The 26,103-nt window shown below is 40.2% G+C and overlaps 1 protein-coding gene across 6 annotated transcripts in view; it reads right to left on the bottom strand.

The window, feature by feature from the left end:
- The window catches only part of LOC134539976 (obscurin), a 570,520-nt gene that overhangs the window by 389,515 nt on the left and 154,902 nt on the right, over positions 1-26,103 (bottom strand). For all 6 annotated transcript variants that reach the window (XM_063382379.1, XM_063382380.1, XM_063382377.1 and 3 more), the window contains one exon: positions 173-319. In XM_063382379.1, coding sequence (XP_063238449.1) covers positions 173-319 — 147 coding nt within the window. The remainder of the gene's footprint in view (positions 1-172; positions 320-26,103) is intronic.

Below are 26,103 nucleotides of genomic sequence, written 5' to 3' on the forward strand. Positions count from 1 at the left end.
TAGCCACGTGTTGTAAAAAGTTGAAATATCTTTCTTGTAGTATTAAAAACTATTTGTTGGCAACAGGTTTCCGAAGAAATGTTTTGCGAGAGTACAGGAGTGTGCGAGTGGTGTGAAGACGGTGCCGAGAGGGGTCAAGAGGGGACAAGAGGGGACAAGAGGGGTGCCCCACCTGTCCTCCTGCGCGCCGGAGTCCCTCTGGCGGGAGTCGGCGTGTCTGCGGCGAGGCCTCACGGACAGCTTGTGGCGCGCGGCGCTGGAGTCCAGCAGCGCGGCCATGTCCGAGCCCAGGTCCAGGTCCGGGTCCAGCCGCAGCCTCCTGCGAACACGCGCGGGTCTCTCCACGCTCTGCGCGCTCACCGGGGAAGTCAGGGTCAGGGTTCAACTCGGGGGATTGGACAAGTCCTGAAAAATCCCCTCCCCCCGCACGTGTTAGTAATTTGAGGTTAAAATATCATTCCTAGGGCCATGCATATTTCGCGAAGAGATACCCAGACTAGCTGAAAGTTAAAACACTGTCGCATCGCCTGTGTTTCATGACTGGGTGAGTTTCTTTCAGGTACATGGCGATTGTTAAAACGCCAATCACAGTAGAAGCAAACGCGTCCTGAGCGGCTCAGCCAAATACGGCAACCACTTCTCTCGCAGACGGCCGCCAATCACAAGGAAGAAACCGCTGGTGCGCGTATACCTTGTTGCAGTTCCAATAGGCGTTCAGATTTATTCGCGAAAAATGCTTGCCCCTAATGACTAGACTACAGTGCTCTTAGCGACCAAAAGCCAGTTATAGACAAGGAGAAAGAGTGGGTACCCAATCACGCGTAACCCACTATCGGCCAATGAACACTCTCTAAAGGCTTCATGGTGTACGAGCAAGTTGAGTCTAGGCTCGATGTGGAGAAGACGGTGATGACTGATCAGTAGTAGTAAGCATTTTTCATGAAAAAAATCTTAACATCTATTAGTCTGCAACACGGTATACCAGCACCAGCGGTTTCTTCCTTGTGACTGGCAGCTGTATGCGAAAGAAGTCGTTGCCTTGTTGTGACCGAGACACTCAGAACACGTTTGCTTCCGCACTGAATTACTGTGATTGGTGTTGCAACACTCTACATACATGCGAAATAAACTCACCCAATCACGAAACACAGACAATGCTACAGTGTTTTAACTTTTAGATAGTCTCGGAATCTTATCGCTAGGGACCGGAAAAACTCGCGGGTTCAATGACCTGTAGGATGAACCCCATAGTTCTACGTACACTCGTTCAAATGCCACTCACTCATTGGCTGCTGTCTTGTGAGACGTCCAAACGTAGCAGCCTGTGATTCGATAAAGCTTTGGTTGCGTGTTTTTCATTGGCTCAGAGTGATCAAGGTGAGTTGTGAGCCAACAGCAGAGGCAACACTGAGGTATAACGATTTGTATTTTAGCCTATCACGAAATGAATTCGCGAATTTTTCCGGTCTCTATGCATGGCCCTAGTGATCAGTGTACAGGATCGTGAGTCCATGGTCGGTGCAGCGGGGCAGACGGAGGCGGAAGTGTTGGCAGCGCCGGCCCGGAGGCGTGCAGGGAGACGCGGTGGTCGCGTGCTGCAGGAGGGGGTAGTGGTCAGCAGATGTGCCGGCCTCCATCTGCGCTGGCCCGGGGCCACGGCACGGCCCGACAGCCCGCGTGTGCTCGCGTGAAGCCGCGAGCTGCGTGATGGATTATTTGCTTGTCTACGGCGCACGAGGCCATTCGCCCGTTTACGAGTCGCCCGCGGAACTGTCTAACTAGGACAAGTAAGCCTGCTCACAAATAGTACTCCTTTATTTATATCGCAGGCTTTCAAACCCATTGTCTGATTAACATCTTTAGTTTTTGAGGCTAAGCCGTGTCGCAGTTGTGGCGTATACCGACGTTTCGTTATGGATTTTGCAGCAGGCATCTTTAAGTGTTAGGAATCGACCGAGATCTAAAAGATTATATATAATTTCAAGGAGTCTTAATCAGGAGGCCAATGACGAGAGTCCTGCATTAGAGCCAATTGGAGGATTCTACCATTTCTTATATTTCGGTTTATTCACAACTCTGAAGATGCCTCCTGCGATACAGACCGAAACGTTGGTGCAACTCAAGCTTGGAAGCTAAAATTGTTAACACTATTTTTACTTGTTAAAATTATTCTGTGGAATGCGTAGTTTGACGTAGAACGTATCAAAATGCACTGGTAGTAAGAATTAAAACCGTGACTTCTTTAAAATGTCAAGTGTCAAATGCGTCCGCTATGACACACTTTTCAACAGTTGTATTGGCAAATAAGCCGTCCAATGTTGGACACATTGTTAAAGATTTTCATCTTAAATATTCAAAGAACACGGGTTACAAATTATTAAGATATGTATCGTTAGTATAGGATAGCCGGTCAGAGATCTGGGTTCTGGGTGTGGTGCCGGTGCCGGTGTCCGCCGTATTGGATTGTGTCGTCACGGCGGCCATCTTGGATGAGCGTAACGGGACACAGCGTAACGGGACAAGTAGGACATTGACCTTTAATCCTCAAAATTCGCCAAAATTGGGCAACAATTGCCCAAAATACCTCAAAAATCGCCAAAATTTACATTTCTTTGGAAAAAAATTCCGCCAAAAAATCTCATAAAATTTCTCTTTTCGAGGGAAAAATTTCCCGTTTAGAGAGAAAATTTCCCGTTTTAGTCCATAAAAAATCTCAGCGGCTGAAAATTCCTAAAACTGGCTATCCATGTCTACAGCCTCCGATAAGCCATTTCTAGGAATAAGGATATCATGACCGCTATCTTGGATAATGTCGTCACCGTTGCAATTATCATTACGGTCGCCATATTTACCTTTTTTATTTATTATCCGATTTTAATAAAAAAAATTAAAATTTTTAAAAAAATTCAAATAATAAAAATTTAATAAAAATATTTCCAAAACAAACTTTTACGACACGGAGCTCGGAGTCCTCGGTTCGAACCCGGTGCGGGCAAAAAAAAATGGCGACTGATCCTTCCCCCCGTGGTGGCTGCTGACAGACAGACTCCAACCACTTTTTTTCAAAGCATATATATCGTCACCTAGTATGACGTCATGTCCGCCATCTTGAAAATCCGTAATTCTTATGTTAGAAAATCGGGAAAATGTTTAAAAATCATAAAAAAAAATAATCGAATTAAATAATAAAAAATCTTAAATACCACTGTTGCACTTATCGTTATGGTCGCCATATTGGATTATATAAATGTTGCCTGTTTTATTACGCCCACCATCTGGTTTGAGTACGATGTCATCGTTACACTTTACGTTACGACCACCATATTGGATCCTATTAATGTTGCAAATCGTGTTACGGTCGCTATCTTGAAAATCCGTTAATTTAATGCTAGAAATTCGGGAAAAATTCTAAAATTCATAAAAAAAAATTTACTCATTCAAGTATGAGTGGTTCGAAACTTGGTTCGATCCCTGGTCGATACAAAAATAATTTTATGTAAAAATACCACAATAATGACAGGTTCGTAAATAAAACACCTCAAGTCCTTTCACAAACATAATATTTATTACACAATTTCTATCCTACTACAGGATCACTTGCGAAAGCCATCAATCTTTTAAATATTTAGCCCTGCATAGGCGTGAAATGACTAATTCTTAGCTCCAATCGGTTTATACTAGACAGAGACCAACCAGAACCTTTACAGACATAGTCCTCCTCTACTTGACAGATTTTCTGGATACCGTTTTTAACAGTTTGCTTCACATCGTCAGAACTGTAAATTACTGCAGCCGATGTCTTGAATGCACACTTCTTCACTTTGTCATCGAACGGATATGGCTTTCCATATAAACAGTCCAACCACAAGTTATACTTCAAAGGTCCGTTTGTTGCTACGTCATCAGTAAGCTGATTGATTATGTTCTGTCTGATATCGTCAAGAAAATTACAAATGTCTTTCGTCTCACTAAACGTATTTAGATAATAGTAGTCTTTCAACGTTCCACGAAATGCAGACTGCGTCAAGTAGAAGCCATTATCGTTCACTTGTAATGCTCCGAACACAGTCTTAGGTTTAGTTCCGTGTTCAGACCTCATAACAATCGGTTGCTGGGCATCTGTTTTTTTGGTTGTACGCTTTCGTGTCTCCAAACTAAAGCGAGGAGTCGAAATGTCGGCAGGTAGTTCAGCAGTAGGAGCACAGACTCCACCTTTACATTTTTTCGCATGATGTCGCAAACTGTCAATTCGAGTAAACCATTTAACGCACTCATCACAGCGAAACTTCATGCGAGAAGGATTCTTCGTGCATTTGCTCCGCTCATGTCTTCGTGCATCATGGGAAAATGCGAACGACGTATCACAGTAGCTGCAAGGATACCGTGGTGATGAAGACGATCCTTTCAGACCCGATCCAGATACAGGCGTTGCAACAGTAGTACCATTTCCAGGCATACTCTTATGCACATCGATGCATCGTTGTTGCGCCAAAACCTTTACTTTCTGCCGCACAGCAGGACCTTTGCATGCCTTCATGTGCGTTTTCATATTATCTTTTCTGGCAAACCGCTTATGACATTTCTCACAAACAAACATTTTACGATATAGGTTTTTGGCACATTCGCTCCTCTCGTGTCGTCGAGCATTGCTGTTGTTTGAGAAAATCTTGTCGCAGTAACAGCACTGATGTTCGCTAGTTGTCAAATCAGCATCCATTGAAGTCTCCATCGTGGGCGAAACAGCGTCCGTTGTGGTTTCCTGTACAGCCAGCACTACCGGCATTAAAGTCTCTTCTGCTGGTGGTATCATGTCTGTCGAAGTCTCCTCCAGTGTTGTCGTCGACGTTGCCAACGGGATCTGCTCCACCATTGCCGTCGCTGACGTCAAGGTTCCCGTAGACGATGGTACAACGTCCATCGAGTTCGACGTTAAAGTCGGTAAAGATGCCATCGAGTTCTCAAGAACAGGTAATTACGCGACTTATGCACCAGATGAAATAATCTAGGTGATCCTTACACCGTCGACGACAGTAACAAACTGAGCGACCTGCTGTCTAGGACTCGCTTATATACATGCACCGGATGGAATAATACGCAAGTCAAATCAAGAACAATTTACTATAATACTAGAGTCAAAACAACATTAAAAATAGAAGCACCATCAAAAAAAGGCACCACATTTTGGACGCACCGCCAACGAAAATGCAGCACATTTGGAAGCACCGACAACGAAAGACAGCACATTTGGAAGCACCGACAACGAAAAGGCAACTCATTTGGAAGCACCGACAGCGAAAAGGCAGCACATTTGGAAGCACCGACAACGAAAAGGCAGCACATTTGGAAGAACCGACAACGAAAAGGCAGCACCATCATCGAAAAGGCAGCACATTTGGAAGCACCAACAACGAAAAGGCAACACATTGCGCGCCTTCTGATCCAAAGCTCCAACACGCAATGTACGCAATGTTCGCGCAATACATGCAAATTACACGCAACAAATGTAATGAACACACAGTACACGCAGGAAACGAAATGAAGAAAAAGTACACACAGGAAACGGAACGTACACACACAGGAAACGGAACGAACACGTATTGTTCTCGCAATTGACGCACAGTACACGCAAAGTACACGCAAAGTACGCAAAGTACATGCAATGTATGCAATGTACACACAACGACTACGCTTCGTTCGCACAGGACAGGCATTTAATGAGAACATAGCACGTTTGGACGGAAATTCTATAAAACGAAGGCTCATTTAACGAAAAGGAGACTCATTCTCTCTCGTTCATTCAACTCGGTAGGATGCGATCGGCAATGATAAGTTAGGATATAATGTCTCCAACAGTCTATGAATCCAACAGTTTTTATTTCCATTAGCCATTGGCTCCAACAGACATTGGCTCCATCAGTCATTGACTCCAACAGTCTTTTTGCTCCAAAAGTCATTGGCTCCAACAGCCATTGGCTCCAACGGTCTTTTGCTTCATCAGCACCAATGATATTTGGCTAGATTGCTGCGAGTCTAAGAGACTATGAGGCTACAATTCTACGAGTCTAAGAAGCTCCAACTACTCCAGCAGCTTTATGTTATAAGATTACAAGACTACTTGTTTACATAGCTACAAGTCAACGTGGCTACTTGGCTACGTAGCTAAAAGTATACGAGGCTTCAAGACATCATGACTACGCGACTACGACACATGAGGTTACGAGTCTTCAAGTTTACGAGACTGCAAGGCTATAGAGCTACGAAGCTTCTAGAACATAAGTTTACGAGACTGCGAGGATACAGGACTACAAGTCTACACGAGTACTTGACTACGAAGCTACAAGTCTACATGGCACCAATTGCGGCATCTGTCTTCGGCTGAATTTTCTCTTTGGCTCCAACTGCTACAGCAGCATTATGTTATAATATTACAAGGCTACTTGGTTACGAAGCTACACATCTACAAGGCTCCAATTATCGCATCTGTCTTCGTCGGCATTTTCTCTTTTGCTCCCACTGCTCCAACAGCATTATGTTATATGATTCCATGGCTACTTTGTTACGTATCTACAGGTCTACGAGGTTCCTATGCATCATGTTTACGAAGCTTCCAGAACACAACACAAGTTTACGAGACTGCGAGGCTACAGGACTACGAAGCTTCCAGGACACGAGGCTACATGGCTACGAGATTACATGACTCTAACTGATTACAATAGCACCATTCAGAGGTGAGAGTTAGGTTATCTAATGCAAAGCAAATTGATGCAAGTAGTTCTGTAGCCTGTCTAGTATAAACCGATTGGAGCTAAGAATTAGTCATTTCACGCCTATGCAGGGCTAAATATTTAAAAGATTGATGGCTTTCGCAAGTGATCCTGTAGTAGGACAGAAATTGTGTAATAAATATTATGTTTGTGAAAGAACTTGAGGTGTTTTATTTACGAACCTGTCATTATTGTGGTATTTTTACATAAAATTATTTTTGTATCGACCAGGGATCGAACCAAGTTTCGAACCACTCATACTTGAATGAGTAAATTTTTTTCTATGAATTTTAGAATTTTTCCCGAATTTCTAGCATTAAATTAACGGATTTTCAAGATAGCGACCGTAACACGATTTGCAACATTAATAGGATCCAATATGGTGGTCGTAACGTAAAGTGTAACGATGACATCGTACTCAAACCAGATGGTGGGCGTAATAAAACAGGCAACATTTATATAATCCAATATGGCGACCATAACGATAAGTGCAACAGTGGTATTTAAGATTTTTTATTATTTAATTCGATTATTTTTTTTTATGATTTTTAAAAATTTTCCCGATTTTCTAACATAAGAATTACGGATTTTCAAGATGGCGGACATGACGTCATACTAGGTGACGATATATATGCTTTGAAAAAAAGTGGTTGGAGTCTGTCTGTCAGCAGCCACCACGGGGGGAAGGATCAGTCGCCATTTTTTTTGCCCGCACCGGGTTCGAACCGAGGACTCCGAGCTCCGTGTCTTAAAAGTTTGTTTTGGAAATATTTTTATTAAATTTTTATTATTTGAATTTTTTTATAAATTTTAATTTTTTTTATTAAAATCGGATAATAAATAAAAAAGTTAAATATGGCGACCGTAACGATAATTGCAACGGTGACGACACAGTCCAAGATGGCGGTCATGGTATCCTTATTCCTAGAAATGACTTATCGGAGGCTGTAGACATGGATGCTTAAGCCAGTTTTAGGAATTTTCAGCCGCTGGGATTTTTTATGGACTAAAAAAGGAAATTTTCCCTCTAAACAGGAAATTTTTCCCTCGAAAAGAGAAATTTTTAATTTGTGAAATTTTATGAGATTTTTTGGCAGAATTTTTTTCTCAAGAAATGTAAATTTTGGCGATTTTTTAAGGAATTTTGGGCAATGTTTGCCCAATTTTGAGGATTAAAGGTCAATGTCCTACTTTTCCCGTTACGCTGTGTCCCGTTACGCTCATCCAAGATGGCCGCCGTTACGACACAATCCAATATGGCGGACACCGGCACCGGCACCACACCCAGAACCCAGATCTCGGACCGGCTATCCTATACTACTATCGTTATATTCGTATAACTACGTATTTTAAGTTCGCTTTCTTTGAACATAGATCCACAATAATTATCGTAGTATGCAAGCAAATCAATGGTTAAGACTACTGCATAAACACATTTGGACTATTTTTTCAACGTGTGTGTGTGTATTCTGTTTAAACCGAAAACAAAACTCGAAAATTGAAATACGGCATAGTTTCCAAGGAGCTCCAGTAATCTAAATTTACGAAGGATTTTAGTAATTTCTAACAGCGTACAAATGTGTTCTACTGCGCGTATAGCTCGCGAGGTCTATATGCATGTTGTGGCTGTTTCCTAATATTGATGATGCAACCTTCACTAAACGATCCTTCAGTATAAAGACTGCGTTAGTGAGAAACTAGTCGTGAAAGAAGTCCGGAATTCTTTCGTCGCAAACACAACCTGGTGTAACTTTATTTAATAAAAAAAAATTCGACAGTCATTTGTTTGTGTTTATGCAATCTTCGCAATCTATTTCCGAGCAATATTTAATTAGTCAGCAATCAAGTTTATCAAATCACGATAATTAGGGCTTTGAAAAAATTGAGGATTCAGTGACCTCTATGATGGACACCACAAACTGGACCTATGCTGACTTATGCGACGTCTGAAATGAGTTTTTCAGTGATTGGATATTTATGTGTTAATGGTTAACGAATGGAAAAAATTCGTGGTTTCAAAGACCTCCAGGATAGGACTCCACGATACTCCATGCACCCGAGCAAATTACGCCTGCTCATTGGCTACTGAATCGTGTCAATTGTTAACGGAGGTACCTGTGATTCGAAACTCCTTTTGCTGAGGGTTTCCATATTGGATCGGAGTCCTTCAGGTGAACTGTGGTCCAAACACTGAAGCAGAGTGAAGGTAAAAGAGTTTGGATTCTAGCCGGTCGTGAAATGAATCCGCGAATTTTTTTTCCCGGTCTCTATTTATGGTTTTATGAGTTTGAAAGGAAAGTATGTGATTTATATATATGTATTACAGGTACACAAATTTGGCACCAAACGACATATCTAATTAAAGACATTATGACGATGAGTCGTTCAACCCATCACCGGATGACATGAGCACAGGTAACGTCACGGCAGTGACTGAGCTTGCCGGGGAAGAATGATCCCGCTATGGTTAACCGTTGCCTTCCGCGGGATGACACACCCAGGCCTGAACCCAGGTAGCAAGTCCCCGGTCGGGAATCGAATCCGGACCCCAGCCAGACACGCCAGCCACTGGTGCAAGTGTGCCGACAAGATCCCACATGTGCGGACAGCAGTTGAAGCAATTACCGATACTGTTTCGTAACAGGTATTTCATAATTTCCCTTGAGTTCTTCAGGTTCTGGTGGCACCAAGGAAAAGAGAGGGTCTCTACCCCCCCCCCTTTCTTGTGGTAACGCTGGTCACGTGTCCGAGAACAGAGTGTGTGACCCGCCGCCACCGGCAACAGAAGCGAACACTCATTGTGTCCGGCTAAAAGCGGGAGTCGTGGGCGGCTTCGGGTATTTTAGGGGGCGAGCTTGAAATAGTTGTCGCCGGCGGGCCGTCGGAGGACGGGGTCTGCCTCTGTGAGGACGGATGTCGATGCGTGACGCGCATTGCATTTGCAGGAAGTTGACAACCATTGAGATCTCACACTTGCAGATGCAGTACTGAGTTTCTCTCATCAAATTCTCTCATGAAATATTGTTGACGTTATTTTCGTTTGTAAGCCATTAGCTGTTTAGTCTGACGGCATAAAAGTATGGGCTTTAATAAGGTCAAATTATAATAGTTCTTTTTGGCCTAAAGTATGACTTGTGGACCAACTATTATGTGGCTTGTTTGATTGTGGCTTGCATTTCGTGACACTTCCGATATCCTTGTAGACATGTAGCTTCGTAGCCATAAAGCCTTGTAGCCATGTTCTAACCTGATTTGTTAATCATAAACTTATACACAGTCAAAGTATTATATTCAAATAAACCAATGAAGAATGGTTGTTGTTTTGACTCATGTATTAGTCAAAAAGTTAGTTTTGACTCACATATCGACCATCAAAACACGAAGTGGCGTAACTGCAAAAATGCCGATGTTGAGATATACTGGCTACAGACATATCTTTACGTGGTCTATCATGTCACGAAGTGGCGTAACTTAATTCCCAATGGTTTTGAAGATATAATGCTTTTTCATTTCGTCGTAAGTGTTTTGGAGACTATTCAGCAAAACACGTACTGACTTAAGTTAACTTACGCCTGTTCGTGTTTTCCGAAAAAAAAAATTGTTGACTATTTCTCGTTTTACACGAAGTGGCGTAACTACATGTGGGGCGGTCGGAAAATGCAACCTAATTGTTTTGTTGCACAAAGATGGGAATAGAGGGAAAACACCGGAAGGAAGACTGATACCGCAATACCGCACTATCTATATACTGATCTGCACCACTATCTGCTCGTCTGTCCATCACAACACATGCTTTAGATGTAGAGCCCAGGTAAGCATTTTGTTAAAATATTACTTATTAGGCCTACAACCATAACTAACCCTTAACCACAGACGTGAAACTTTTGTGCGTATATACAGGCGTGAGGTCCCACGCTGCAAATAATGCTGACACTAACACAGACGTGAAGTCAGGTGTCAGATAACCACTTATCGCTCCGGCGGCAGAGAGAAGACTGAATGGTAGGAAGGTACTGAAGATCATGTGTCCACGAGGTTACTGGTTACTGATGGCAGAGGGCGTCAGAACGCTGTGTGGTCCCGGGGACCTCATGTCTGTGGTTAAGGGTTAATAAATTAGTCTGCATATAATTTGTACATCAAGAACACTTATGTTCACCTTTAAATGCATTGTTTGATAAACTGTTTATTAGTGAATTATTACTGCAGGTAAAATTAACTCTAGGCTATTTTGAAGTGGACGTTACAACATACATTGCAAGTTTAATTTTGTATATTTATAATACATTACTTATTGTATCTTACAGATCGACGCTGGAGTTTGCATGCAAGTAAGAAGTGGACTAAAAGAAGATGGACGCTTTAGTGAAGTGGACTGACGGCACCCGGAACGTGGTGAGATTAACTGATTTAATTCCAGTTGATAAGGGCAATGCTTTTAAAAAAGGCTCCAAAGTTAAAATGCTTTACAATAAAACATTTTATTTTGGAACAATAATATTGTTAGAAAACAGTGATTCAGATAGCATGTCTGATGAAGACGAACAGGCATTGGCCGAATTTGTGCCTCTTTCCCGCCTTAAGAGCAATAACAGAGATACCGAAGCTGATCACAACCCCAACACTTCCTTTGGAAATACAGATATAGCCTCTAATGTAGACTTAAATTGTTTTGGTAGTGAACCCGATGACAGCGACGCGGATCCAGATTTTACAGAACTGTGCGAATTAAAAAAATGTAAACTAGTAGGTGTTCAAACATGTTGTTGTGGATTGCTTGTTTGCAAAATCTTCTGGCTCTCTTGGCTCTTCGATGAGCGTTTCCAATTTTTCTAAATTATCTGTATGGTTTTTGCACTCATCACTTTCCTCAAAATGTCTAAAGCATAGTAACTCAAGACATCTCACACAAGCTGCAAAAATCTCTAAGTTACAACCGTTGGAAGTACATGTAGAATGCATGGGATCTGTATTATCAATATTATTCTTTTCTGCAAACTTAGGTTGGGGTTTCTTCTTTTTCTTCTTTGGAGATTTAGCAATGAATCTTTCATCGCTGCTATCAGTTAAAACAATATGGTCACATTCATTTTTTGACCACTGGTCAAAAAATGAATGTGACCATATTGTTTTAACTGATAGCAGCGATGAAAGATTCATTGCTAAATCTCCAAAGAAGAAAAAGAAGAAACCCCAACCTAAGTTTGCAGAAAAGAATAATATTGATAATACAGATCCCATGCATTCTACATGTACTTCCAACGGTTGTAACTTAGAGATTTTTGCAGCTTGTGTGAGATGTCTTGAGTTACTATGCTTTAGACATTTTGAGGAAAGTGATGAGTGCAAAAACCATACAGATAATTTAGAAAAATTGGAAACGCTCATCGAAGAGCCAAGAGAGCCAGAAGATTTTGTTACAGAAGGGTCTGCACGAGAATTTCCCTTAGAAAAACGGTACAAAATAAATAGACAGAAAGAAAGAAAACAAAGGAGAAACACTGGTCACGGCTATACACAAGAAAAGTCTTACAATTTAGTTGCTCCAAGAGAAATTAAAGACCGTTGCATTGGTAGATTCTGTGAGAAAACCAAGAAGTCTTGTAGTAAATTTACAGATGAAGACAGACAAAATATTTTCAAGTCGTTCTATGCTATGGGTAGTCTTCAATTACAACGAGAGTTAATTGCAAGACACATAGTGTCAGGGGCAACAAAACGCAAAACTACAGTTGGCGACAGTCGTAGAGCACAGTCAAAACAGTATTTTTTAACATTAAAAAATGAAAAAGAAGCAGTGTGCAAAAAGTTTTTTCTTAATACTCTTAGTATTAGTGAACGAACAGCAAGAACAGCTGTTGGAAAAGTAGCAGAGACAGGTGTTTTAGAACCAGAAAAGCGTGGAGGAAGACAGGAAACCCTAGCAGCTAGAGATGCAGATATTCGTAAGCGAATGACCGATCACATCAACAGATTTCCAAGAGTAGAAGCGCATTACTGCAGGGCTAATACAACCAGAGAATTTCTACATGATGATTTGAATATTAAAAAAATGTTTAACCTTTACCAAAGTGAAGATCCCAACGCCAACAAGGGCAGCATCGGGTTATACAGACTTATTTTTAGAAGTTTAAATTTAAGTTTTCATCATCGTAAAAAAGATATGTGTACTCTCTGTATGACTTACAAGACAGGCGATGGAGACACAAAGGAAAGAATTAAACAGAGGTATGACCAACACATTGCGGAAAAAACAAAAGTTAGAGCAATAAAGGAAAGGTGTAAAGCAGCAGCAATTGAAAACAAAACTAATGTTTGTTTAGTATTTGACCTTCAGCAAGTAATCTTCTTGCCGAAAACCAACGAGAGCGCCGTATTTTATAAAAGACGCTTATCAGTGTACAACTTTACAATATACGACTTGGGAACCAAGGACTGTCATTGTTTTACTTGGAATGAGTCAATAAGTAAAAGAGGTTCATCTGAAATTGCTTCTTGCATATTCCTCATGCTTAAGGAGCATGATAAAAACAACGTAGGCAAAAAAGTGACTTTGTTTGCTGATGGCTGTTCTGGCCAGAACAAAAATAGTATTCTGCCTGCAATGTTCCTTTACTTTTTGTTCAATAGCTCTAACATTTCTGAAATTAGTTTGAGATTTTTTGAACCTTACCATGGTCAAAATGAAGGTGATGCTGCTCACAGTGCGATTGGCCATGCCATAAATCAAGCAGGCGATCTGTTTGTTCCTTCCCAGCTGGTACCAATAATTAAACTCGCCAGAAGGGCGCATCCTTACATAGTCCATCAAATGGAAACAAGGGACTTTTTGGACTTTAAAAGACTCTCCAAAGAACTGCGCATTCTCACCATTCGAGAGGATAACGAAAAAGGACAACCCATAAATTGGCCTAACATGGTAGAGTATGCTTTTAAGAAAGACCATCCTACAACAGTTTTTTTCAAGAACAGCCATCTTGATGAAACGTACAGGTCATTTACTTTAAAACGTGATGCTGACAAGAACCTGAAGATGCCCCTAGATCGTCTCAACGTTCTACCGCAGGCTATAACAAAAGAAAAGTTCAAGGATCTGATATCACTTTGCGAAGGACCTACTCCCGTTGTAAGGGCTGCAGAGTTTCAGAACTATTACAGGTCCTTACCTAATTAACTTTTCAAAGATTGTTGTCTAGAAGAGATGAAACTTGAATATCGTTATTAGTGTTTCTTCTTTGTTATTGATATTTTATCAATCAATATTATTTAGTTAAGATAAGTTTTTTTATCATTTTGTAAACAGTACTGTTTTTATTGAAATTGACATCAGGTTATTTTATTTTACTTTTTTTTAAAACAAATTTTTTATTTTATGAAACCAACAAAGTTGAGTATCACTAAGTGGATATTGTAGTTCTGATAATAATTATTTTGCCTAGTTTTTGTTGTTTAGAAATTTTTGTTTAAGAGTGTAGATTTTTCAATGTATACATGTTAGTTTCACTATAGTAAAAATTTTTATGTAAGCAGTTTTCAAACCTCTACTTTTTTAAAACCATAACATATTATGTGAAGCTACTCGATTAAAAATTTTTTTTAATAATACACTGTGTGAAGAAGGCCCAATAATTAATGCTGAGTGATTGAGTTATTTACTGCTAATATGATATACTTTCCTAATAACCTTTAGTGTTTGTACTAACAAACGATTTGTATTGTTATAAGTAATAAAACTTGAACATTTTTCATTATTTAAATGTTTTATTTCGCGGCGTAACTCTGCAATGAATGAAAACAACAAAACACGAAGTGGCGTAACTACAACATTTTTTATATTTTATTATAAATCTTAAAATATAAATTTGTAATAAATAAAGTAATTATAGGTAACCCAAGTCAGACATCTTAAATATATATAAAAAATTAAATGAAGGGTTTTCTAGTTTGGGATTGTGCGGTATAGCACTTCAAACATAGGTGTTTTTCTTATTTTTGCTCTCCTGAAAAGTTGGCATTTTACAGATACGCCACTTCGTGTTTTGATGGTCGATATTATACCAGTGACCGTGAGTATAAAAGCACGGCCCAAGCGTTGGTGGTCCTTAGTTTGTTACTGACTATGGCAGTGTAAGGGTCGTCTAGTTGTATCTTCAGACATATAAGTCTAGTAATCGCACGTTAACGTTAACTCGATGGCGTCTTTACCATCATTAACGACGACCATGATGGAACATGCACCATCAACGTCGGGGACCCTGATGTCAGCAGCAACGACGGCGAAGCAGATCCCGATGGAAGGTGTACCATCGTCACTGGAAACACTAGATGAGACCTGAACGGGTTCAGTGCTGTCTGCAGAGGAAACATTCGGATGTGTTCGACCTACGATGTCTATGATCGACGGCTATCCTTCGGCTTTGATTTCAAATACGACCGCAATACTGCCCGATAGTTCACTTGCTGAACGCCAGAGTGCACTGATTTTGCAATCTGAGCAAACCACCGCCACCATTTACCATATTCTATGTTTTTTTTTCAGTATTGGACACTACTATCGCTAAAATTGCTTTATATCTGACATTATGTTCAGTCTCAACTGATTCAACTTTCTCTAGTGATCCTCAAAGGGAACACGTCTAATCTCCAAGAACGATGAAGGGAGAGTTGATATTTATGGGTTTGCATTTGGAGCGGGAGTTGGTGAGTTCACTTTCAAAGCCGCGTAACAAAACAAGCAGCCTGAAGTGCGCCCTCATGTTTATCACCAGTTGTAAATCTCTAGGCTCGTCTACTTTTGCGAGTGTACGCGATAGTCTTATCTTACCGGCGTCTTTGTGAGCCGGATGAACGTGAATAGCCTCGGTCTTAGAAGCAGCGATCCTGGCACTCGTATTGGAGAACAAACATTTGGCTCAGTTACATGGAGCTATAAGAACTTACATAAACTAACAATTAGGCTAGGTAGGTACTTAACGCCGATTATCTCACAAAACAATTTATTAGACTCGAAATATAAAAATGTTAGAACCCCTGAAATCGGTCACATTTGTTTGAGACACTGTTAAATTTAATAATTACTGTTAAAATGTTCCAAAAGTTAAATCAGTTATAAGCTTTATTTATTTATTTTTGCATTAAAATGTCTCCAGTTATCAGCAGTATTAAATTAACTAAGAAGGTAAGTAAAAATGATGCTGCACAGCTATTAAACTAATACTATTACAAGAGTATTCACGAATAATTGGATTGAATGGTTGATTTCAGATAACCCAAGTGTATGTTAATTTTTTGATAGCACAACCGTATGTTTCCAAAAGTCGGAATAACTGCGGCCGCGTAGGTACTAAATATGTTTATTTCTTAATTGGGCAAGACAAACAACTTATATGCGAATTTCATTGTTACTTGCGGTGATGCAAAATAAATTCTCAGACACCATTCACACTCTAAAGATGTGCCTGTTAGAATATTACTGCATATCATTAGAATTTCACAAAAAAAAACTGTAAAAAACTATTCCAAACAGATTCAGAATGGCACGCTCACAGCAGTTTTAGCATTTTTTTTATATTAAGAGTGCAGAAAAGGGGTTTGGCAAAACCATGCTACACACTTGGATTAGATAATGTGTCATAGTTGTCAGGTTTAAGACAATATGAACAGTAAAGTGTATTTGTACACTATGGTACAGTATGTAAAGTAAAATAATGTATAGTAAGTGTAGACTGAATTCTATCTTGGTGAAAGGACGTGATTTGACACAGCCTGCATCACATAAGAGCGAGACTGTAAGTTATCTTGAACACCTTTTGTTATTTTAAGAACTTCAAGTAACCTACTCATGAATGTTTGTATTTGATTTGATTTTCTATTACAGTTAACGTAATATATCCTACGCAATAATTATTTTTTTTATAAATAAAACGAAAATACAGATATTTGCAAATTTTTACATTTACTTGAAAACAAATTTATCACTACAAAATAGTGTTTGCAATAGTGTTCGCAGTAATACTGGGCTCGGATTCTTACCCGGGAATTTGTGTTGTGTTGTCCCAGTGCCTCCAGTAGTTATAAAGTTATTTGTAAACCGTTCCCTCAATAGCTTTCCAGTATTAACTGAGCACCTCATTAAGCATAATAAAACAAAGTAAAGTATTATTATTGATTATTCTACAGTATTTTCCATGATTTAAAAATTATGCTAGAATGAAACACCAATTACAATCGAAAATTATGCGCCAATTTTCGTAATAAATACTCAGTATTATCTCGAAAAACGTACTTCATGTATGCATAAATAACCATAGCCGTCTGTTGTATAAAGTTGTAATATCTTTCTTGTAGTATAAAAAATTATTTTTTGGTAGCTGTTTTCCAAAGGTATTCTTTGTAAAAGTACAGAAAATTGTTTTCTGTGTTAAAAGTAAAAAATAAAACTGGAGTTGGTTACAAGAAGCCAGCAAACTGCGAGTTTAAGACGTTGTAACTTTTTTTTTCATTGACTTGTAGAAAATAGCATTCACGATTCTTGCTGATTTGTAAATCCCAGAGGTTAAACCAGTAATCAACTACAACAATCAGATTTAATGAATACAATGCTGATACTTTTCGAGACTTTCTACTTTATGTATTCATTTATAGCTGTATCCTGCATCCTGCGATCGTTTGACACAGCAATTGTGCCCGAGAGAAAACAAAAAGGATAAACAGGATGTTTTTTGATAACCTATACAACACGAAGAATGTCGTTTACAGACGGGTATTTCGATACAAACTATAAAATTAAACCTAATTATTAAATTATTGATGTAGGTATTATAAACTATATTGAAATAAGTTATTAATTTAAACGGAGCCCAATAAGGAAAATACTACGGTTGCAAGCAAAACAAACAGAAAATTTATCTCATTAACCAAACTATACAAAGTTATTATTAAAAGTATTAAAGTTTCAATATCGATATTTATTTACAGATCAGAAATAAATTAGAAATACATAATTTTTATATTTTTTATTATGACTAAAATTAAAGTATCAAGCAATATTGTATATAATGGATTTTGTTGTGTTGATGCAAATGATTTGAAGTGCCTTTGATTACAATTTTTCATAAAATTACTGTAAGAGGAGAGATGTGCATATTGATGGTTTCGGGTCGGAAAAATATTTCAATCAAATATACTTAAAACTGCAAATATGTAACCTGATTTTAGACAAGGATATTTATTAAAATACTGCCCATCTTGTAAAAATTAACTGAGCAGTTTAAACTATAAATTTTACCTTTTGATTATTCTGTGAAATGTGTTTCAAGCCATACCCCACAGATGGCAGTACCTTCGTTAACACTTTCCATCGCATGTGACTTCAGTTGCATGGATCCCATGAAGCTTTGTTGTGCCCACAGGAGTATTTTTCTTCGCCCGAAATTCTCTCTCCAAACAGCCGTCATCGCCCCCGCAACTGGATCATAAGACAGGTATGCCAACCCGGAGAGTTGGATGGCGACCAGTTTTCCCTGAGTCACTCTGGAGGGAACTGCCAAGTCCGTAAACAAGTCGCGGCATTCCTGCGTGTCGCAACGGGAGGGCACTGGCGTGTTTCGGGGCCGAGGCGGGACGCGTGTGTCGTCTCAGCGCCGTGGCCCGAAGGTCGGGTGTCGCCGCGTCAGCCGTCAGAGAGACAGAGACAGGCCTCGTCAGCCGACACGGGAGCTCGCCGGCTGTGTCTCGTCTTCGGGGACTGCCCGTGAGCAGGTCGGGGGACCTGAATTGTTGCCCCTTGGATGGGCAGCCCTTCAGGATTTTTCTGACAGTGGTGTTTTTGAAAGGTTGTCTGAATTGTTGCCCCTTGGATGGGCAGCCCTTCAGGATTTTTCTGACAGTGGTGTTTTTGAAAGGTTGTCTGAATTGTTGCCCCTTGGATGGGCAGCCCTTCAGGATTTTTCTGACAGTGGTTAGTTTGTGAAGAGACCTAACCTAACCTAACCTACCCTAACCTAACCTTTAGGTTAGGGCAGGTTACGTTAGGTCACTTTACAAACTAACCACTGCCAGAAAAATCCTGAAGCGCTGCCCTTCCAAGGGGCAGCATGTCAGTCGCCCCAGCAGGTCCCTCGCTGCTCGCGGAGACGCCCGACACGTGACCTCGGCAACGAGCAGACTCCCGTGTTACCGCGTCGCGTCGCCAACACGCCCGGACACCAAGTTCAACGGACGATTCTTTAAAATCACGCCGAGCGTGATAAATACATGTAAATTGTGTTTTAAAATACATTTTTTTCGAACCGAATCACACGTAGAGTTTCTGCCACCCGCCGCCAGAATTCGCTGCCGGAGCAGCTTGATCGACTACTCATTTTATCAGTACATCGAAATTTTAAACTATATAATGAAACGGCTCCTATAAAAGTGAAAAACACTTGGAAAAAAATATACTACACACCGAAATCTGACCTGATTTCCGACAAGGAATTTTCATAAACTACTGGCCATCTTTTAAAAAAATTCACCAAAAAAGTTGAAACTATAAATTTTAGCTTTGGATTTGTGGAATGAGGTTCACCGCATTACGCCACAGATGGCGGCGCCGCGGTTACACGTTTCCGTTGCACGCGACTTCAGATACATTCACTAAATCACTCCTACCGAATTTCGTACACCGAGAGCTAAGATGTTTTCAACAAACAACAATTACTAGTTTCGCAGTCTGAACATTGTCAGGGTGCACATGACTCGTCTGTTCCTTTCGGTCGGTTGTACAGCACTAATAAGTGCTAGTGCAGTTGCAGTCTCTCTCCCTGCAGAGCAGCACTGTCCTTTCAGCTCGGCGCATCCCATCCTGAAGCTTCTGAACACGCGCTTGGCCCCAAGATATCAGAGCGACACACCCTCCCCGTCTGAATGTCTCCTCGCAACAGACTGCTTTTGAGGTGACAACGTCTAATAAATCGATGAACGCCGGCTGCACGCACGAAAAAGTGTCCCGTTGCTCACGTTGTCCCGTTACGCTGTGTCCCGTTACGCTCATTGTACGCTTGCGTCGCATTTATCTCTCTTCCAATCGATTGGAACATCCATCGATTTGACTTTTTCGAGGCACATTAAACTTGAAACACTCCCATTCGTTTCCTACTTTTCCTATCATCGTCCTATCCTAAACAGAATAACACAGATTGGAAGAAGTTAAATAGCAAACTTGTATAAAAGTTATAGTTAAAATAATCTCTTCGTTAACTTAATAAACATATTAGAAATAATGAGTGCAAATAAAAGTAAATTTATCAATTAAATTGTAGATTTCATTTTACTCCTTCTTTGTATCCATACAAAATAGAGATTATTCAATAATAATGATTCAATTTTATTCATAAAAGTATGCAATAATTTTATAAATGTTTTTTTATGACGTCACGTTAAACTATCGTCCGTAAACCGACTTTACAGACAAACATTTTTTTTAGGCTAGCCCATTCTACGTACAGACCGGCTCAGTGGTGGAAAATGTGAAGTTCAACACCCACTTCCATATTATATCAGCAAAAAAAAAAATTAAGGTAAGTTACTAATTTTTAGGGGTTAACAATTCTCTTAAGATTAATGCAAGTTTCTTGAGTACTTTAAAAAAGCATAATCACACGTAGTTTTCCGCACCCGGCGCTAAAATTCGTTCCCGGTGCAGCTAAGTCAACCATAGAATTATTTGACTTGCAGAGCGAAATTTTACCTTACATAATGAAACGTCTCCGATAAATTTGAAAAAAAAAAGACATGCAAAAATACTAAACCCTTTTTTATGGACCTGATTTTCGACAAGGAATGATTTTTTTTAAAAATACTGCTTATCTTGTTGAATTTCACTAAACAGTTAACGATATAATGTTTTCCCTTTGGCTTTGTGAACTTTGGTTCGCGCCATCCGCCACAGATGGCAGCACTGTGCCCTCACATTTCCTTCCCGGTCAGTTCACGAGATGGCTCGTCGGAAATGCCGTGTGCCGCCAACTGGTATTTTTCGGCAAATTCTTTTTTAATAATGTGATTATAAATCCACGTTATATATTTTAGTTTATAAATTTATAAAATATCCAATGTGAAAAAAATCAAAAGTAAATTAAAAAACAGGTACAAATATCTGGACGAAATCATTATTTTGCCTTCTGAAACCAAAAGATCCACTGGTTGCCCCCCAGTCATCAGGAGAGTGTTACTCTGTTATGTCTAAGGAGTGGACAGTCGCATGCCGGGAGCTGAGGTGTTGCACGGTCGCGACGCGAGGCAGAAAGTGGCCGCTCGAGCGAAGCGTGGACTCGCGCCATCTGGCGGCGGCGGTGGCGGGCCTCGCTGATTGGCGGGCCGCGACCGACACGAGCTGCTTCGCCAGGGCCTGCTGCTTCACTCTCTCCCCCCCCCCCCCCCCACCACCGACACTTTACATACTGGAATAAAAGTCCCCTTTTCATTAGCTGTGACGTTTTAAATGGCTACTCCCTGATTCGAAGCTTCTTTCGAAATTTTAAGCCTATCGCAAAAAGGAGCCCGGTAAATTTTCTCCAGTGTCCAAAATGAATGAAGGTTGTTTTGCGAACGTCTGCACGATGTGCCACAAATGTTGACAAGATTGTGGTGGCGGTGTGCACTTCGTCAGTGTAACGCCTGGGTGGGGAGAAGTTACGCCCAGGGAACCTCCGACCCCCGCCGCCGCCTGGTCGCAGCGCTGCGATCGCGCGTCATCACGGCCACCGCAGTAGCGCCTATACGCGCACGAAATACACATTCGCTCGCTACTCGCCGTTCGTGCCTGCGACTTTGCAGGGTGGTGTTTCCGGACATGAGATCCTTAAAAAAATAATCCTTGTTTTAGTATTCCCTGCCATACATCATATCCCAGCAGTTTTCAAATAAAGAGTAGACATTTTTTATTTATTAATATAAATATCCAATATCTAGCCCTCCATGTAATTAGCTTTCATGATATGATAATTTTTAATTTTATTTTAAATTCACTAAAGACACCGACATAGAAAAATTACACACAACTTTAAGTTGGCTTTTACAACTTACTGAATTTCCACACTTAGATAAGTGAAAAGGGGTTCGACACAAAAACTATAAACTTTTCTTTGTCGTTTTTCGATTTTACACTCCCAAGAGGTTTGTCCCAATGGTTTGTAACACCCCTCGTGCCTCAAAATATAATTATTTGGAATTAATTAAAAGAGCCTTGGAAACAAGCTGGAAAAAAAATACGTTAAATTGAAATGATTTACCAGAGGCGACACGAGGTGGGAACAAACACAATTTAGGAACTTCCTGTAACAAGCAAAGGGGAAGTTGGAGGATCGTTATAATCAATAAAATAAAAACTACACGATTAACTTGATCTATAGTTTCCCTGTTTTATTTGCCCTGATTCATTATCATGTTTCCATTATTTTAACATACACACAAAAGGTTTTAACAATTTTCAAAGATTAACAAAAGGAAAACGAAAATAGGCCGGCCTGTGCTTACCTAGAACAATTTACATTCGTAGTTTGACATATAAACATTTGCATTATGACTTTCACACCCAAAGTTGGATGGATTCGATTATTACATTGATAATTAGTTCTATTAGTTTTACATTTTCTTGAGAAAAACACTGGTCGCTGGTGGGTTGGTCATCCGGCTGAGATAGTACGTCGCTAGGTAAAGGGGAAATGTTGAAATTACATTACCACCCGGGGTCTTCAAACAATCACGTCGGGCGGTAGAAAGTTTCTTCTAATGTTTCTTCCCACGGAACAGGGAAGGGGGGGGGGGGGAGGCCACGAGATGAGAGTATCAATCTCTCCCGGTCATCGAACCCTGTCTGCAACAGTCCAAATCAAAACTGATTAGAACTGGTATACAGGCAGTCTATGGGGCAGAAAATGCCCGGAAAAAATTTAAAGGGAAAAAGGAGGGTTCGCGAATCATCACTCACCAAAACAGGGGAGTTGCCCAGCACGCTGCAGTCGTGGAGTCAGCCAGGCTCGGGAGCTCGCGAATTGCGCGGCAGGACGCGGATGAATTCTTCATAATAATAAATTTCAAAGAGAAAAATTTCTAAGGCAAATAACTAAACTATGCAGACAGACTAATCTACTAAAATGGACTTGAGGGATAGCATCCCTTATACAACGCGACTACATATTCGTTAACGGTCGGATGAAATCTAGCCGATTCGCCGATACTCGATGGAGGACTGTCTGCAGCCGCGACGCGAGTTGATCTGTGTCGCTGGAAGTTGCGTCCCGTAATTAAAAATGCCCACCGGCTCTAACAGGTGGAAGAGGGGGGTGTCTGGGCCGCCGAAAAATACCGAAGTTGCCCGAATGCGGGCGGAAAAAAAAAAACTCTAGCAGGAGTCTTGAAGTTGGCCACACTGGGCGACCGTAGCGATCTCTGTCGGAGGGGGTCTGAGTTGAAAACAATCGACTCGACCACGGTGTCCATATAACACAAGGCAAAGCAGGTGCTGCTCTCTGGCGCCCTAACGGGCAGGCAAGCGGAGAAGTTCGCGACTTGGCCGCTAGGAAGCGCTAGTGATCAGTTTTGGCGCCTTCGTTTTTGCGTGGCAGACCTAGAGAACGGTCACCGGTCCCCAGGGGGTTACGACCGGTCATTGGTCTTACTTGGAACTGAGAAGGGGGGGAGGTGGGGGTAAAATGCAACGTTGGTGGGAAACTACGCCCCGTCGTGGCTACAGAGGGGCGAATATAACACTACGACGTGATGAAAAAGGCGGATCTCAGCTCGTCTCTGCGAACTGGTCGCCTGCAAGCTACAGCCTTGCCTATGCAGTTAGAGTCACGAAGGGAAATAATATTACAGGCTTGAGGCGTGACTGAAGGCGGGGGAAATGGTAAGCGGTCTGCCAGTCAGTGATTAGGCCAGCAGAATATCCGATACGCCGATGGGAAAGGGGCTCCAGAGCACTGAGACAAAGTTTAACTCAGAGGAGTACACCGGACTAACAAATTAAAATTACACTATAGTAGAGCAAATAAAATTTCCACACAAAAATTTAAAATCATAATAAAAATTTAAAATATCTCGTGTCGAATTTACTAATTAACGGCACAGGTTTGTTTGATGAAGAAATGTTCATTTCAAGATTCTACTAAAATTGAAAGTAAAAACCATGCATGCACAAATGTTTCTGATACATTTTTTCCCCTTCGAAATTCGACCACTTAGTTGGTAAATTGGGGGTAAGTGATGTCAAATAAAAAATAAAATCTCAGAATATAATCAAGCGGTAAGTAAGATACTGGATAGTATAAATACTGAATTAACACATCCTATTAAACTCCAAAAGTTTGGTCGTTTAGATTTTTGCTTAGTTACATCTTTACAATTGTATATATATATATATATATATATATATATAATTAGATGAAACCATGCATTTAATTAAATAATATAATGCTCTACGTCCTGTAAAAACTCATTTGTTTTATAAATAACCACTAAAATTATTTTAAAGACGTAACTCAAGACGACAAGGCCCGCAATAGTAAGCCTGTGATGTGAGGGTTTTAGTTTATTAATGGCTTTATGTTTAGCCTGCTGCATATATTTAAATATTCTTTAATCGTTTAATGTACTTTATTATTTTGATTAAAACCTATAATTAGCAAGGCAAATATATATATATATATATATATATATATATTGCTTACCCCTATATGGTGATTATACTGTGTGTGTGTTATTATTTATAGGAATAAAGATGTACATATACGTAGCGGAGTGTATCAGGAAACTTTGCAAGGGTACCACAGATAGCTAACTGTGCGTCGAATCTTTGTTCAAATATCAAAACACTCGAGAAATATTCTTTCTTAACTTTATTTTTTCTGGGAGGAAAGGTTTTTGCTCGTTCAGGTGATCGTAACTGAAATGAAAATTTGGTTAGGTCAGTTCAGCGACTTTCAAAACAATCTAAAAATTGTGAAAATGTATGAATTTTGAATGATAATTTTTTTACCGATCGCGAATTTGCACGAGCGAACGACCAACTTCGGATGAGTTCGGGACCGGTGATCGGGGTCCTGTGAACCTCAGTGCTTCCCGTCCACGAGGCACGAACATCCGGCACGTGCGCGGCTCGTGCCCGCGTGCACGCACGGCTGAGCACGTGACACTCCCCTGCCTCCAGCACGTGCTTTCTCTGCTTATCCGCGTTCTGCCTGCTCGAACAACGGAGCCATCCCTGATGAGAGCCATGATACAAGCAATGATTGATTCATTTCACTTCAGGCTAGGCTCAACTTCCCTTTTTGACGTGACAACGTCTAATAAATCGATGAACGCCGGCTGCACGCACGAAAAAGTGTCCCGTTACGCACAATGTACCGTTACGCTGTGTCCCGTTACGCTCATTGTACGCTTGCGCCGGATATATTTCTCTTCCACTCGATTGGAACAACCATCGATTTGACTTTTTCGAGGCTCATTAAACTTGAAACACTCCCATTCGTTTCCTACTTTTCCTATCATCGCCCTATCCTTAACAGAATAACACAGATTGGAAGAAGTTAAATAGCAAACATGAATAAAAGTAATAGTTAAAATAATCTCCTCGTTAAAGTAATAAACATATTTGAATTAATGAGTGCAAATAAAAGTAAATTTATTAATTAAATTGTAGAATTAATTTCACTCCTTCTTTGTATCAATACAAAATAGTGATAATTCAATAAAAATGATTCAATTTTATTCATAAAAGTATGCAATCATTTCATAAATGTTTTGTTATGACGTTGTCACGTTAAACAATCGTCCGTAAACCGACTTTACAGACAACCAATTTTTTTCCTTCAAAAGTAAGACTTTTTGCAGTACTTATCTATACTAATATTATAAAGCTAAAGAGTTTGTTTGTTTGTTTGTTTGTTTGAACGCGCTAATCTCAGGAACCACTAGTCCGATTTGAAAAATTCTTTCAGTGTTGGATAGTACATTTATCGAGGAAGGCTATGGGCTATATTATATTATCAATAAAATTAGGTATCCTTACGAAAAATCCAATTTAGAATCAAATGCGTTGGAGGGGGTTAGATACAACATGCAGTACACGCAAGAAGTGTGTGTTGACAATGCCGCAGGAGCTAGAAGTTTATTTCCTATTGCCTATTAACATTGTTGCCACGCACTAGATGCCTTATCATTCTTAATTTTCCCATACAAGTAAAAAACACCCGTGGGATATTAACAACGAAGCAATCAGTACCCTCATAAGAGTTCAATTAGTATTTAAATACTTTTTATCACTTTAAATCGCAAACATAAACTATTGTTTTTTCCC

Source organism: Bacillus rossius, chromosome 16 (assembly GCF_032445375.1).
Source record: "Bacillus rossius redtenbacheri isolate Brsri chromosome 16, Brsri_v3, whole genome shotgun sequence".
Taxonomy (NCBI): domain Eukaryota; kingdom Metazoa; phylum Arthropoda; class Insecta; order Phasmatodea; family Bacillidae; genus Bacillus; species Bacillus rossius.